Below are 15,709 nucleotides of genomic sequence, written 5' to 3'. Positions count from 1 at the left end.
GTTCCGCTGTGACAGGAAAAGGCGCGGCTGGAGCGATGTGTAAACCGCACCCAGGCCTTGTTATGATAAGCTACATTGGCTACTGGTCAATTATTATTTATTTCATGGCAGTTCATTAACGACTATCGGTGTAAAGGCTTCACGAGAAAGCACGACGGGATATTCCTCCTTTTTAAAATGGACTCGGGGGGCATGTTGGCACGTATCCAGATTGTTTAATTAAATGTTCTAGAGTAACAGTGGAATTCATTACCAGCTCCAGATACGGACCTGGACCCCCACCTTCCGTGAATGGGAGCATGAGAACAAACTTCCCCGTGGGGATTTAGGAAGTATCTTACTTTATGTTTGTCCTTTAAACTAATGGTTGTGTGGGTGGTCTTGTTTTATTCTGTCCTGCAGAGTCCATCTGATTCAACATTTTTTTTTTTTTTTGGTCCAAGTTGAAATAAATCACCTCTCTGCAGGAGTTTCCCCTCTCTCTAAGCACAGGGAACATTTTGTATAGGGTCATTCAGTTCTGAGGCAAATGTACACAGGGTGATCTCTCACACACCTACTGCCCACACACACACACACATCTGTGCACCAGATTGCCTAACCTTCACATTCCTTTTCCTGGACAGTCTGGAATCCACTGCTTTTAAATGCAAATATGACCTCAGGTACCATGGAGAGGAAAAAAAAAAAAGACTAGGTTGCAAACTTCTAACATGCAAACCTATGCTCACACACTCAAATAAAACATAACACAACACAGAGCAGCAAAGTTAAGTCATAAAACTATATTTATAAATAAAAAGACATTTTTTTCCTTGATAAAAGAGTAGTGTGAAAGACATGGTAAGAAACTTTTTTTTCCACTATACATTATCACAAGACAGAGTCTGAAAATGCTCTGGTTAACAGATGAAAATGCAGTAGTGTAGTGTAAAAATGACTCTTGAAGCTGGATGCTCATGTTTAGCGTTGGAAAATGAAACTAGTTGTGACCAACTACGTATAAAATAAAACAAATGCATTCTTACAGTAAGAAGGACTGCGATTCTCTTGCACTACATACAAATTTTTCCATTTCTTTCTCTCTCGAGTCAAGCAAACATTAAAAAAAAAGTCTGAATAAGGTTAACAGTTAGTGTTCAGTTCAGCTTTCTTTCAGGCTTTTTTTTTTTCTTGTTAGAGGTCAGCAAGTGGGAACTGAAAGAATGGAGGGAGGGAAGAGGCTTCTTTTTCTCTCTGGGTTTTGACGTGGACAGGGGTGGGGGAGGACAGAGAATGTTAGATAAGGAAAGCAGAGAGGAGGGAAGAGTGAAGAGGAGAACAAATGAAAAACATCGGTGTAGAAAAGCGCTGAGTCATCTTCCTCAGCTGTCCGTTTCCACTGCCTCCCTCTCTCGCTCTCTCTTGCTTTTTGTCCTCACGCAAACTCTTCCCCACTGAGGAGCGGAAAATGAGAAAGGCGCTTTGGTTCCATCTTGAGTGAGGGGGTTTCTTCACTGAAGAAAGTATGGCCACTACTACTAGGAGGAAAAGCACAAGAGAGGAGGAACATTTTCTCTCAGGATACACAGCAGGATTGGTTCCATTTATGCGTTTAGGAAAGTGGAATCACGGCCTTGGGTTACAGCTTTTGAAATCTTCCCTCCCTCCTGCCCTGTCACGCTGTCCTTCTCAGCCTTACAATGACATGAGAAAGCCCAGTCTGCTACTCTGTTATTGGCCTATAACCTGCATCACATCACATCAACAAAGAATTCTCCGGCGTTGCCCACTGCCATGCGCAGAGACTGGCGTGACGCCGTGAGCTCAGGGGGCACAGAGGCAAGCTCTCTGCCTGGTGGGGCGCCAGGCGCAGCGGTAGACAGATGTGGGGGCTGGGGGGGCAGGCCAGGCGGCCCATAGACAAGGCCAGGCCCATAGGCTATTGAGTGGGAGTTGGCACTGCGGTGGCTGACAGAGCTACGGACGCTTCGCTCACTGGGGGGAGCCACTGAGCGCTCGCTTGGAGCTCGGTGGCTCCTGACCTCCGATTCGCTGCCACTGCCTGCTGACTTCCGCCCCTCGTTTTTGCTGCAATTTGAACCACTGCTTCCTGTGGACAGAGTAGAAGAGACAATGGTTAACATCCAAGTGTGAAACATAAACACATTAGGGTTTTTCTTTCTTTTTTTTTTTTCTAATTAAATCTGGATGACCTACATGAGCCACTCTCTCCCATCTGGGTGCCAGTGAAGTGATGCAGACAGTACTGACCCAGTTTGTGGGAGACTCTCAGGAGAGCTTCATGACTAATGCAGGCATGGTCACGGAGAATTCACAGCCTCTCACAGGCCAAACAGCTCAGCCATTACCGGAGGCAATTACATGTTTTTGTTTTATTACCACAAACAGCCTGCTTGCCTCAACAGCAGGTTCTTCAGAATAATGAATTTAAAACCACAACAGTTTATAGGATTAAAATAAACTTATTATATCACAATGGATGCTTCTTCTAATGTATGACATCAAGTCCACAGACAGATAAAAAAAAGATTTAAATCAGTTTAGTCTGTGTTTCTTAGAGAGTTAGAGGTATGGGATGTTAGTCTAGCTTAGTACAAATATTGCAAGCAAGGGAAACATTTATCTTCCATCAAAAGTGACAGAACACACTTTACAACTCCTAAAACTGTCTTATTTACATGTTGTATCTTGTTAGTTTGTAAATTATTCACCAGTACATTCAAGTTGTGGTCGTGTGCAACCTTAAAATGAGGACAGGACATCTGAGACATTGTGTGCAGTCAGTGGGCCCAGCTGTTGTTCGTCAGTAAATCTCTCAATTGCGTAAGCAAACAGGCCCTAAAACCACACAGTCTGGTTTTGTGTTTCTACACGTTTGATACATAAAAAACATCATGTAAATAAGGCAACTTTGAATCTGTTGGAAGGAATATTTTTCACTCTCAACAGAGTCATGCTGTGTCCTTCAGGTCTTTGAAGTAAGTAGTAACATGCACTGCATGTATGACTGTATAGAAAGTGTGAAGATGACATTTATATTAATATTCTCATCTGGCTCTGGCCAACACAGCAAACAAGATGTCAAATACAGCAAAATGTTGGAGTATTCCTTTAAATCCCTCTGTGCAAAGTGACACATCAGCCAAAATCTCATCTAGCCTGTAGGTTTTAAAACTGGATGCTTCACAAGGAATGCATCTGTGTCACTTTTACGATATTGAACATTGTATTAAAATAGTTTCCCACTAACACACTACTTCCCCTTCTCTTCTCATTGTTCTTCAATATAAATATACTACATTTGTGAGACACACACACACACAGTATATTCAAACCGCACTCACCACTGTGCTGGCTTCCCGCACTGCCAGCGCCTGGTCCACCGTGGAAGGGTTGTGGCAGGTCGTAAGGGTGAGGGATGGGGAACTGGTAGGGCAGGGTCATGGGCCAGGGGGCTGCACCGGGATGGGGCAGAGGGGGCAGAGTGTCTTGATCTGAGGCACCTCCACTAGAACCATCATGGTCATGAAGAGACAGGTTGGTCATGTCTGAGGGAGAAAGAGAGGAAGAAAATGTTTGTGCCTGTCCTTTACAACAGTCCACTATATAGATGTGGCAGGAAATATGACTGAACCATCAAACTTTATCGACAGTTGCGTTTACTGCTGGCACTTCAAGACGTTTTTAGCTAATCGAAGAGTGCGCTTACTGCCACAGAGGTCTCCGAAGACGTAGTAGCACTGTTCAGAGAAGGTGATCTTGTTGACAGTGTGTCGGATGTAGCCGGCCTTCAGCAGGTTGCTGGCATATTTACGGGCTTCACGGCGATCCGAGAAGCCTTCCACATGATGGAAGAGCCAGTCCACCACATCAGAACCTGCAGACACAAAGACACATTTTAGGGGCTAAAATCTGAATTCTGCAGTTTATTATATTGCACGCCTTCTCCTTAACTGTTTTATTATATATCATAACATACAAGATGACTATCTGAATTGTCTATATTTAGATTGATGAAGAAAATAACAAATGCTGGACCGACCACACCCTCTGCTTTGACAGACATACCGATAAAGGCATTAGCGATGGTGATCTTGAGCCACATCCTGTCCCGCACCTCCAGACCTGACTCTGGGCAGGCCATGGCCTTAGCAACTGTTGCCATGTCGCTGTGGATGGAGAGGTGGAAGTCATCGAACCCTGAGAAAGATCACAGGACACGTGTACAAGTTAGCACTGGAGCTGAACCAGAGCCTCCTGTCAAGAGTCAAAACATTCAGGTCAGATCGATTTCAATACTAAGATTTTTCCCACTGAACCTGTTTTAAGGACAAAGATATTAATCTCCCACAAGTATAGAAACTGTTGAGCTGCATTCTGTATTTTTTCTTTTTTTTAAGGTTTAAATGAAAGAACAGCTGAGTACTGTTTTCTGGACAACTACAAAAATGTTGGTCTGTTTTGGAATTTGCCACAAATAATATTTGGTTTCCTGTGGTCTGGACTGTAATTTGACCCCTATTCTGTCTTGACCCCGAAGCAGACTATATCAGGCTTGATCTTTGTTTGTATTGGACAACAACTGAGCTGGTTTTGATAAAACCTCGACAAAAGTCTGATCATAATGAATTAAATGTCCTCCCTAGAACACCATATTATCTTGCATATCATCTAACTGAGGTTTATTGCATTCCAAGATTAGAAATTTTGATTCTGAAGTGCTGTAATTTTGGTGTTCCCACTTCACCTCACCCTGCCTCATCAATCTCCACATCAATCTGCGATTTCTTTATTTCCCAGAATGAGTTGTGACTATAATAATAAAACAATAAAAAGGGTGTGGGAATATTGTACATGGGACAGCTTGATATCAGATATTCTGTAGATATTACTTTTTTCAGCTTTCAATAACTTAACTGTACATTAACAACAGAGCTGTCCCCAACCAAAGATTTTCCTTCACTGTACCTGCATTTGAAATGTCTCCTTACAACAATACAGTGGGCCAATTATCTAAAGAATATGAAAAATGCACCATTAAATGCTAAAAATGGTGGCAGTAAAATAAGGTGTACCAGAAAAAAAAAAACGTATTTTTTAAAATTTCTTTTAAGTGTTGAGGTGATATGGATTTTTACAAGATTTAAAGCATGTGATTGACTGACATTTATGATCTGTCTGAAGGGGAAAGTCCCCAAAACTGTGTATCAGTTTGGTCAAGAAAGTGTGTCAAGAGGAAAGATTTTTCTCCAGAAAGAAAGAAAAAACATCACTGTCCTTCCAAAGATTACAGGGAGGATGAAGGTTGTGAGTTATGAGCTTAGTTTTGACAAGAGTTACTGAGCAGATGGAACTGTGAGGCTGAGCACAGTAAAAACTGGAACAGAGAGGAGTCACAGGAATGCAGTGAAAGGGCAGGGCCACACTTAACAACAGAGATTTACTAACACACCAGAGGAAGACAGTGATAATACCGCATTTTTGGAGGCTGGAGGGTGGGGGCTCCAAAATTGTTGAGAGTTGAATGTTCGAAGAAGTGAAATCCGGACATATCAACAACCCTGGAGGACTTTATGCCTCATATCCTACGTGTGTGCAGATGAATTTATTTCTTAAGTTCCTTCAGAAAGAGGTCATCAAAAAAAGCCAACAGAAAACAACACAACACAAAGTATAAAGAAGGATAAAGAAGCATGTGAGCAAAAAGACCATGCAGAGGCAAAATGAAAGTCAACCAAAATCTGTGACTGGGTGCTCAGATAGGACAGTTGTGCTGTTTTGAATAAAAAAAAAAAAGCCTTGATAACAAGTCACAACACGCAGCTACAGGGGGTGATGTGACTCACGTTCAGTCTCGGGAATAGAGCTGCTGATGGAGGAGCTGGTGGAGGTGACGGTGCTCATGGAAGGGCTCATGCCATATGGAGGGTACACCCCGGTCATGGCCGCCGTGTGGGACACCCACGCGGCTGGGTCGATGGGCCGGATCGGCTCACCTGTTGAACGAAAAGGAGGAGAAGGCAGATGGAGTTGCCGACCTTATCCAAGCCAAAGTAACACACAATAAATCAGGACAAAGAGGAAGAAACAAACACTCACTCCTTGGCAGAGCAAAGCAGCTCCGAGGGTTCGGGTCCCAGCACTTGGCCACAGTCAGAGTAATGGGGCTGGTTATAAACACAGAGAGAGAGTCGAGACGCAGACACAGATTTAAAACACAGAGGAATCGCAGCTTTAACTTTACTAATACTCTGTTATGTTCTTATGTTGCACCTGTGTTTTATGGAATAATATTCTTATTCATTAAAGTAAATGCTTGTTTGTGTTAATATGTGTGATTGTGTGCTGCTGACCCTGGCTTGTGCACGATGTCCCTCAGCACTCGGACTGCATCGTCATTGCTCATGTTCTCAAAGTTGATGTCGTTCACCTACAGGGACAAAAAAAATGAAAGAAAAAAATATATTACACTCTCTCAGGGCACACACATAAGCTTGTCAGAAATACGAGTAAAATCTGATTCACAAATTATGACAGTACAGGACGGACTTGATACTCAACTGTCTCCTATATAAAGAGGTATAAAATTTTAACAACCTCTCAGTCATTCCAATGAATCCCACTGAACAAAGCCATTAGCAGGACTGGCAGTGTTTCAACATGGAGTGCCATATTAGAATGATAATGGAAAATGAACATTAAAGACATAAACTGAGTCAGCACTCCGTACGTTTGTCAGAACGTTGCAATACAACGCAACACTTCCACAGTATATTAAAATGTAACTGAGATAACATGGCAAGCGTGGAAATGTAAATGGGTTAGAAGAAAATGGTTTTTAAAAAACCTTAAATCACAGATTGCTTAATAACATACTGTTAAATGCATCAGTGGCACTGATACATACGACCTTCTGAATAAAACAACTTTTGATTGCTCTCACATTACTAAGTCCTTCCACTCCGCTGCAGGTGCTGGCACTAAACGCAAACACAACATGCAGCTACCTACACACACTCTTTTTCCTGGTCCTAGTCCCAGGTAACCACCAACACACATTTTTCATCCCGTGTGTGTGTGTGTGTGTCACTCTCTCTCTCTTTCTGTCTGTCTTACACACACACAGACACGCACCTGCAACAGCATGTCCCCAGGCTCTATGCGTCCATCTGCAGCCACAGCTCCTCCCTTCATGATAGAGCCGATGTAGATTCCTCCATCTCCCCTCTCATTACTCTGACCCACAATGCTGATGCCCAAAAAGTTGTACTTCTCTGTGAGGTGGAGAGGAACAAACATCGTGTTTTCAAGAGGAAAGCGAGTACGGAACAAACTGTTCACATTTTCTTGTCCTGTGAGGGGAGTTTTTGAACTGACAATATTAAGGAGGCTTTACTAAGGAAAAAACCTAGACTCTATTCATTCCATCAAATCTAACTGCATTCTGTGTGCACTTTCACACACATTAAAGTCACTTACCCATGTTGAGAGTGACAGTGATGATGTTCAGAGACATGGTGGAGTCTGTGATGCTGCTGAATGACGAGGACTGGAGGGAAGAATCACGAAAAGTGGGAAGGGAAGCAAAGGAATATGCAAAGAATTATAAGCCACCAACTGGACCAAAATCTTAACAAAGAAGTCTGCAGCTCATTTGGGGCACTGTACTTCCAAGGACACTGTGTGTCCAATGTGCAATGTCTCACCCTGTCCATATTGGAGGCCTTGGGTTTCCGTCGACGTCGGCGGTGTCGTCTCATTAGACGAGAGGAGCTCTGTTCAGTGGAGCTGCTAAACCTGAATATAAAAAGAGACAATATATTAAACATTTTGAAAGTAATATACACACACATGGAAATGCTTTAATTTATAATCTGATGACCAAATATTTGATTTAAATAATACATTTTACCCTATGAATTCAGTTATCAGAAAAACCATTCGACCTAAATCAAGCTTAAAAGCTAGGGCAGACCGTGATTTAAATAAAAATACCTGGACAGCAACATAATAAAATTGTCCCCATATAACTTGTCTAAATGTCAGATGTAAACCTCCCTGTTCTGCACTTAATAAGAAGAGTTTTCCACTGTTTCCATAATAAAAGTGAGGCTTGCCAGGAGTCAGGACCAGCATTAACTGTTTGTAAGACAGGATTCGTTCTGACGACGCATCAGTTTGCCAGAAATTTTGTTGAGGCAGAAATCAGTGTCTTTCTGTGGTGGATAGAAACTCATATACTAATGGAGCTTTGATTCAGATCTATTAGAGCTGCAACAAGAGGAAAAAAACATCCTGGGAGCAGAGGTTCTAAAGTGGGTTGCAGATACGTCTACCATTCCTGGAGGAGAACCTCGTGGGGGGGGGGCCATAAAAACCACTAGACAATTAGACTACACTAATCTCTGCCAAAACCCATCATCTGTAATTCCAGATGCATTCCTCAAGCCAAATGCCTTTTCTCACTGGGAGATGCACTTATGAACAAGCTGAACGTCTGACCTGCTGGTTGCGTCATCGTCCTCTGAATCGAAGCAGGAAGTGGATTCCAGCTCGCTGCTCATGAAAGACGAGCAGCTGTCGTACTCGGCGCCCCCGCGTCCCATTGCCCGCGACGAGTAGCCGTTCTGTCTCCCACCTGCAGCGGTTGGTGAATTGGGAAAATTATGCAAATAAAAGTGACACATGAAGTACATATGAGGAAAATTAAAAACACAACGTGACAGAGGGTTTTCTGACCGTGGTCGTTAGCGTGCTTCCGTCTTGGCCTCTCCCTCTCTCTCCTTTGTGACACCATGGAGCCGGTCTCTGTGTCGTTGTCCAAACTGTCCCGACCGCTTGCTGCTTTCCCACTTCAGACAGAGAGGGGAGAACAAGAGAGACAGTGGGCGTTAAAAAGAGATAGAATTACACCGTATCATTGTCGGGGCAGTTAAATTCATCTAACAGACACTTAGACAAATAGTTATGTGCTTCTTGTTATAATCACATCACACTCTGCGTTGAGTGTGAAGCCGTCTCTGGCTCGGTGTAGTTGAAGCAGCGCTCTGTAGTTGAACATTTGGCAGGAATTGCAGTTGTTGTGTCGGTTGACTTATTTCAGTCTGGTGAGCATTACTGTTCTGTTACTATCATGTGTCTTTGACACACTTTACAATGCTTTACTTGCAGATGAACCACACTGCCCTTACAAATGTAAAACCTGGCCCGACTGTACTGTAAACCTTTTAACAAACATATTAAAGAACTACAAGCCTGGTAACAGGAAGAGTGAGCAAGAGAAATGTTTTACCCGACCAACTCAAGAGTCTGATTTATTTCCAGAATGAGGATAACTTAATGATAAATTGGTCGAAGAAAAAAGGTTTTTTTCCCTCCTGTGCAGTCACAAGGTGTCTTACTTTTTCTATTCAATTTGCTGCTTCCTCTGTTACTGTGGTTATTAGGAAACACAGAAGGACTCATTCAAGAGACACACACACACACAGAGCCAAACGCAAAGTACTCATGGCATCTCTCTTTTTCACACAGCCTGAGAGTCAAACATTAAACAAAATCTCTCTACTGTACACTAAAAAAAAAATATATATATACACACACACACACACACACACACACACACACACCACATCTTCTCTGTATATACTGACTGATAGGAAGGTGGTCTTGAGTCTCCAATACCCCCGGTCCTCTCCAAAGGGGGTGTCGGATCTAAACTATCCGCAACTGAGCCTGCATCTGTGTGGGCCCCGTCTCCAGAGACCAGCTGTGAACAAACAGAGAGTCAGATCAGTCAGAGGGATGAGACAAAGACTCAGAGGGAAGAATACACAGAAAGACACAGAACAAGTGGGCAGCAGACCCACGTCAGAGCACTACTGTGTTTACATTAAACCATATTCAAATACTAGTCTCTCACTGTACTGTCACTGCCTGCCAGCATTTACAGACGTTAAGTAAACCATGGCTACAGAATTACACAGCTGCCAGCGACAGAAGTGTCCAAAAACCTCTTCCGTTAGAGACTGCAACGTCTCCTCAAATATAAAAATTCATTAGTCTTCTCCTAATTTCCTGCTGAAAGAGTAAAGCTGGCCAAAGGCAGCTGTGGCTTAAAAAGAGAGAGAGAAAGAAGACGACTGTGTCAAGACTTGTGGTTTGTCTACCTGAAAGTGTTGCCTAAGTTACCAGTGGGACCAGTGTGGGGAAAAAAGTGGGCTCTAATGGACCATGACTGAGCTTTCAGAGGAAATTATATCATTGGTAAATTTTAACATTAGTATATTCAGCTGTTTACGGTTCCACCTTTTTTTCACTTGCAACACATTCCAGTGAGCATTAGTTCTGCTCGCTCCTGCTATTTTTACATTCTGCTGTGGATTTGGAGCTCTGCAGCATCTTGGATGCTGTCCATATTAGAAGTGAAGCGTCTACTTGTATGATTTGCATGCAAAAAAACAAGTTTAAAGGCTAATGTGAGATTAGTATGAAACTGTCTGAAGCCTCTAATAGAAGCCTATGGTTGGTTAAAAAGCTAGCTGTTGATGTCACAGCTGGGTATTTGAGCCCATTATTTATTTCAAGAAGTATATACTGTATCTGTTGTTTAATAGGATAGAAACATAGCTTCATGTTATCAGCACCCCACCCATCGAGTTAATGAAACATTGCATATTTTCTATGTAGTGTTCAGCTGTACTATTCCCTGAGGCTAACTAAACATTAATTTTCATTACTGATTAATCATTTGCACTGTAAAGTCAGAAAATTGTCAAAAGTTCCCATCACAATTTTCCACTGCTCAAGGTAATGTCTTCAAAATAGATTTTTATGTCCACCAAAAAGTCCAAAGCACTATGATGTTCAGATAACTTCACTGTACATAAAAGAGAAGCCGTAAAGAAGCTTTTTGTATTTTAACTAACTAATGAAAGGAAGATGATACATGAGAAAAAGATGTGGTGTGCCCACTAACAAAAGAAAAAAGAGCAATTTAACTATATAGCTGATTTAATAAGAATTAAATTACAGCAAGGATATCAAATTTAATCACCTGTACTGAGATACTCAAAAATGTGTTTATCTATAGACGAATAAAAGAGGTGGACAGATAAAAGAGTGAATAAAAGTGCTTCTTTTGTAAGTATGAGCCCCACTTCTCATTTTTGTTAACAAAATAAAATAATCTAATTTATACCTATATACGGTGTCTGTACTGTTACATTTGCAGTTTAGAGGAAGTTAAATTTGTACAACAGGACAGTTGAGGTGCACAAAGATAAGGTGTAAGAAAATAATCTGATAGATAAAATCTGTTTATCAGCTGACTATAAAGCACAACAGGGAAGGCTCAGGCTGCTGGCCTGTAGTGATGATAGTGAGCCAGGCCCTTGGCCCCTAGAGGACAATCAATCAGGCCATTGAAACAACAGATGAACGGTGGAGACAAACAAACGGACACACTGCGACAGAAATAACACTTCATTGTACATGGAACATTTCAACAAGCCCCAGGAGATAACAAACATATTCTCACACACACACACAGATACAATGAAAGAAATTGGCCTTGAACCACAGGCAACCGATCCTCCCCACTCTCTGATGAAAATGACCACGACACATTGGGGCAAGCAACGCTGGATTATACACTCAAAACATCAGCGATAACACTGTGTTGATGACTCTCAAATTAAGTCTATAATTATAACCACACTGTATGAAATTAACCAAATGCTTCAGCCTTTCACATTAAGACACAGAACACTCTTTCTCTCAATTTTACTCTCCCCTCTCTGAGAGATTCAATCTTCTTGTTAGATAACATGCAGTGAGGCTCTTTGTTTTGGGGTATTTTCCTCCTGTCCTGTGATTTCACTTGCTCTTAATCCAATTTCAATGTTGAGAAGAGAGGAAAGAAGACTGTGCACCGGCACCAGATGTCTCTTAGGTTGTGGAGACAGGAGAATTACTACTCAGACCTTTTTAATGAGATAGTACAGGCAAGCACATGTATCTATGTGGTGCATGTGGTGATTAATATATAAAAAGACTTAAAAACCATTGCAGCTCATATTCCTATTCTCACTAAAAGTGCTAAAAACACTGGAGCACAAAAACAGCATGATGTTTGCATGTGTGTGCTGCTCCTAGGATCATTATGTGATAATGATATTATCATGCAGATGCTCAGGGCTTCTCCCTAGAGATGGGGTATGGTTGTGGTCACTGGCCGACAGATGGGAATCGTTGTTATACATGCACGCACACAGTTGCCACACAGCCACATAACCACACAAATACAGTGAACACAGACAAGCGCACAACAACAAACAAATAAACAAACCAGAGAAATTACTCCAGGATGTATGCTGAACCTACCCATGACACCACACGTCCATTAAAACAGGGCAGCTTCGCGTTGTCGTCAGATATTTCCTCCTTTACCACCCTGTAAAGAGAACAAAGCTTGGTTTCAGTAAAACCTTTACCAACAAAAAAGTACTCTCAGGGCAATAAAACACGAGGCTGCATTCAGAGGCAATGGAGATGGGCAATACTTCCATCAGCCAAGACAGACACTGACAATTGGGACAACCAATGCTGATTTAATAGTGCACTTACTACCCTATTGTTACACTGCCAGCCAACAAGATTTACTGCCTTAACAAACTGCCTATAGAAAATGTCAGTAGTGATTACTGTATAATGACAGCAGGTCAACAATCCAAATTTATTCCCTAAACCCTTCTGCAGAGATAAAACTGCTCCTTGATGCTTTGCAGCTGATATCTACATTCATTAGATGGTAAAATATAACAAAGGTGAAGAAACAACATATTTAGGGAATCCGAGAAAGAGAAACAACTGGCTTGCTTGACATAGGAGAACAAAATCCGAGAATACTGGGAAGGAAGCCAACATCTCTAAGTGACAGAGGCTACCAGCACAGACATGGAAAACCTGACAAAAGATGATACTCTCTTAAGTAAAGAAATATAAGCACTACTTAGTGTCTGTCAATACATCAGAGAGTGCTAAAAAGGAAAGCATTTGGGTCTGAAATTAACAACAGTCAAGCGTGTGAAGATTTCCTGGGTAAACATGGTTCCACCCATATGTTTTTAACTAATTCAACCGAATGAATTTTTGGCAAACTTTTCCAGTCGATCAATCTACAACAGACTGCTTGCCTTCAACAATCAGGTGTCAGATGGTATCTCACCAACACCTGGACTCCCACAGTCCAGAGGACAAATCAGGCATACATTTAACAAGTGCCTCTCGCTACTGGTCATGACAGGATTGGTTGTGCCTCTTTGAAAAGACAGAATAGTGATGGTCACTGAGACTTTCTTTGCGGGTCTTGGTAAACATGGGCTCCAGTCTCTATTCCAGTCTGACAGGTTGCTCAATCTATACCAACACAGGTTAAAGTAAAAGGTTTCACTGGTTTATTTACAGACTATCCATCCACTCTTCACAACATGAACAGCCATGGGTCCTTTCAAAACATTTCTTTCCCACTTGCATATGCTCAGAAGTTGTTGCCCCACCCTAATTTGGGTTTAGCCCAAAAAAAACTTTGGAAACCTGGCTGAGCTGTTTAAAAAGAATAGTATACTGACCCCCTACTTTTTTTTTTAACTTTGCAGACAGCACTGTCTGAAAGAACATAAAACGTCTACTTTTCCAGCCATGTTTTAACACAAAAGGACATGCTCATAAAGCTGCCACGGTGATGAACAGGGCATTCCTGTGTCCAACTCTGCATTCCTCGGGCTAACAGACAACAACAGCAGGGGCCTGACCGAAACTGGCCGTATACATTCTGACATTAGCCGGTTAGCAGAAACCTTCCATACATTAGCCTGTTCCTGACAGTAGTAACGTCTGTAACTGGTTATTATCGGTTTTGTCAGCTACCCTTGTACCCACTTCGTCTAAAAGAGGTCAAAATGTCACCCGGGACTTTCTCTAGCGTTCCCGAAGCTGACAAATACCAAACTTGGTCAGACATAGTCAAGGCACCCGGGGCGCATGAGCTAGCCACACAGGCAATGTAAACAAACGGGGTCGGGGACGCTAAACAGACCTGCTAACGCTGCGAGCTCGTCGCTAGCAGCTAACAAAGGAACTGCAATGCAAGTAGCTAGCTAACGATCGGCAGCCAGGTAACGTTAAAGCTGATGACAGGCCAGCTGGGTGAGGTAACAACTAAGTTAATGTTAATCTAACAGCACTAAAGTAGAGAAAACCCAGGAATGCTGTGCTGCCTCAATGTTAAAACACAATAAACCCTTTAACGGTTACCCGAAGTCATCGTCCATAGATTTGAAGAAGAATTTGTAATTTGGTTTCTTGAGGACATTTTTGAAGTCTGCCAGTGTGACTTTGTCCGCCGGCACGGACAGTTTCACCAGATACGGCGTCTCCTGGTCGTCGAGGTGGTAGATAATTTTGGTCTCCCCCATCTCGGACTGCGGCTAAGGCGAGGCAGGCAGGGTGCATCAAGCCGAGGGCCTGGCAGGCTCCCTCTCGGGCCCCGACTCCCCGTGGCGCTGGCGGCGGCTGTGCCGTGGTCCTCCCGGCTCTCCCTGGCCGACCGACTCGCTGCGTAGCCCTGGTTCTCTGCTTTCTACGCCAGCTCGCTAATGTTACGTCTGCCTTTCTATTCAAAAAAAGCACCTTGCTCCTCCACCAAGCGTCCCAACACCGTCCGAAGATTAAACCGCTTTCTTTCCTGTCTGTATTTAACTTCCAACAGGCCGCTGAAAGCTTAAAAATACCTGCAAAAACAGTTTGAAAACGCAGGAAAGATAAACAATCTCAGAGGAGTCAGTTTTCTCTTCTCGCTAGCTGCCAAGCTCGGTACTTTGTTGCACACGAAACTGCACAAAATCGTCCAAGCCAGTCTCGGAGAGGCGCCATCCACAGGAGAGGAGGAGAGTGACAGCTTTGCTCGGACATTATTCCTGCTGCAGTGCATCAAGCCAGCAGAGGCGGTCATAGACAAGGGCATTAACCCCTTGCAGCCAGAGGGGCCATGCACATTGGGAATATGAGATTGTATAATGTATGATTAATACATTTTTAAAAAATGCAATAAATTGGTGTAATGTTGAAAGATGTCACCCTGTCATCAAGAACATCCTTAAATCTACTTAGGATCACAGTACATTTTAGCATTCTGAGAGCTCCAAATCATACCTTAGACATGAATGATTTTAGCCATCTAAGATAGAAGACGATAGTACTGGCACTGAAGTTGATCTCTTTGTCAAATCTTAAATGAGAATTAGAGATAACACTGAGATTTCCTTCATGGCAGTTAAGATTAAATGACAGACAGAGACAGGGCTGAAGATTAGGGCCTCAGTTTCATTCTGATTTAGATGTAGGCTAACAGCTGTAGGCATTTAGCTGCTTTTATAAAAAAAAAAAAAAACAGACCCCAAAGGAAGCATATATATAAGGAAAATAAAATATGGCCTAATACAGAGCCTTGTGGTACTCAACAGGAGATGCAGCAAACAAATATAGACATAACCAGTTGATAGCATGACACTAAAAAAACATGATAATATTGTTATGAGGAAGATACATCATTGCCTCATCTTCAATTAATGGCTTCTCTCCCACATATGTGTAACAAGTCAACTTGTCACTGCAGGAAAAGTACAGGTTCTAGAAATAACAACAGTGG

General features: G+C 42.4%; 1 protein-coding gene across 1 annotated transcript; it reads right to left on the bottom strand.

Annotated features, from left to right (window-relative positions):
- Nucleotides 1-770: 770 nt before the first annotated feature.
- On the bottom strand, nucleotides 771-14,881 carry LOC121193249 (segment polarity protein dishevelled homolog DVL-3-like). The gene is made up of 15 exons (XM_041055471.1): nucleotides 14,317-14,881; nucleotides 12,385-12,454; nucleotides 9,654-9,769; nucleotides 8,743-8,855; nucleotides 8,506-8,641; nucleotides 7,710-7,800; nucleotides 7,483-7,552; nucleotides 7,138-7,277; nucleotides 6,357-6,433; nucleotides 6,103-6,170; nucleotides 5,850-5,999; nucleotides 4,072-4,203; nucleotides 3,713-3,880; nucleotides 3,348-3,551; nucleotides 771-2,092 (listed from the first exon to the last, which is right to left on the bottom strand). Exons 1-15 carry the CDS (start codon nucleotides 14,475-14,477, stop codon nucleotides 1,734-1,736), a joined length of 2,055 nt encoding a protein of 684 aa, XP_040911405.1. The 5' UTR covers nucleotides 14,478-14,881; the 3' UTR covers nucleotides 771-1,733.
- Nucleotides 14,882-15,709: the final 828 nt, after the last annotated feature.

The sequence above is a fragment of the Toxotes jaculatrix genome, chromosome 14 (assembly GCF_017976425.1).
Source record: "Toxotes jaculatrix isolate fToxJac2 chromosome 14, fToxJac2.pri, whole genome shotgun sequence".
NCBI classification, from domain to species: domain Eukaryota; kingdom Metazoa; phylum Chordata; class Actinopteri; family Toxotidae; genus Toxotes; species Toxotes jaculatrix.
The sequence above is the reverse complement of the archived record's forward strand: the minus strand, read 5'-3'. Positions and strand labels throughout refer to the sequence as shown.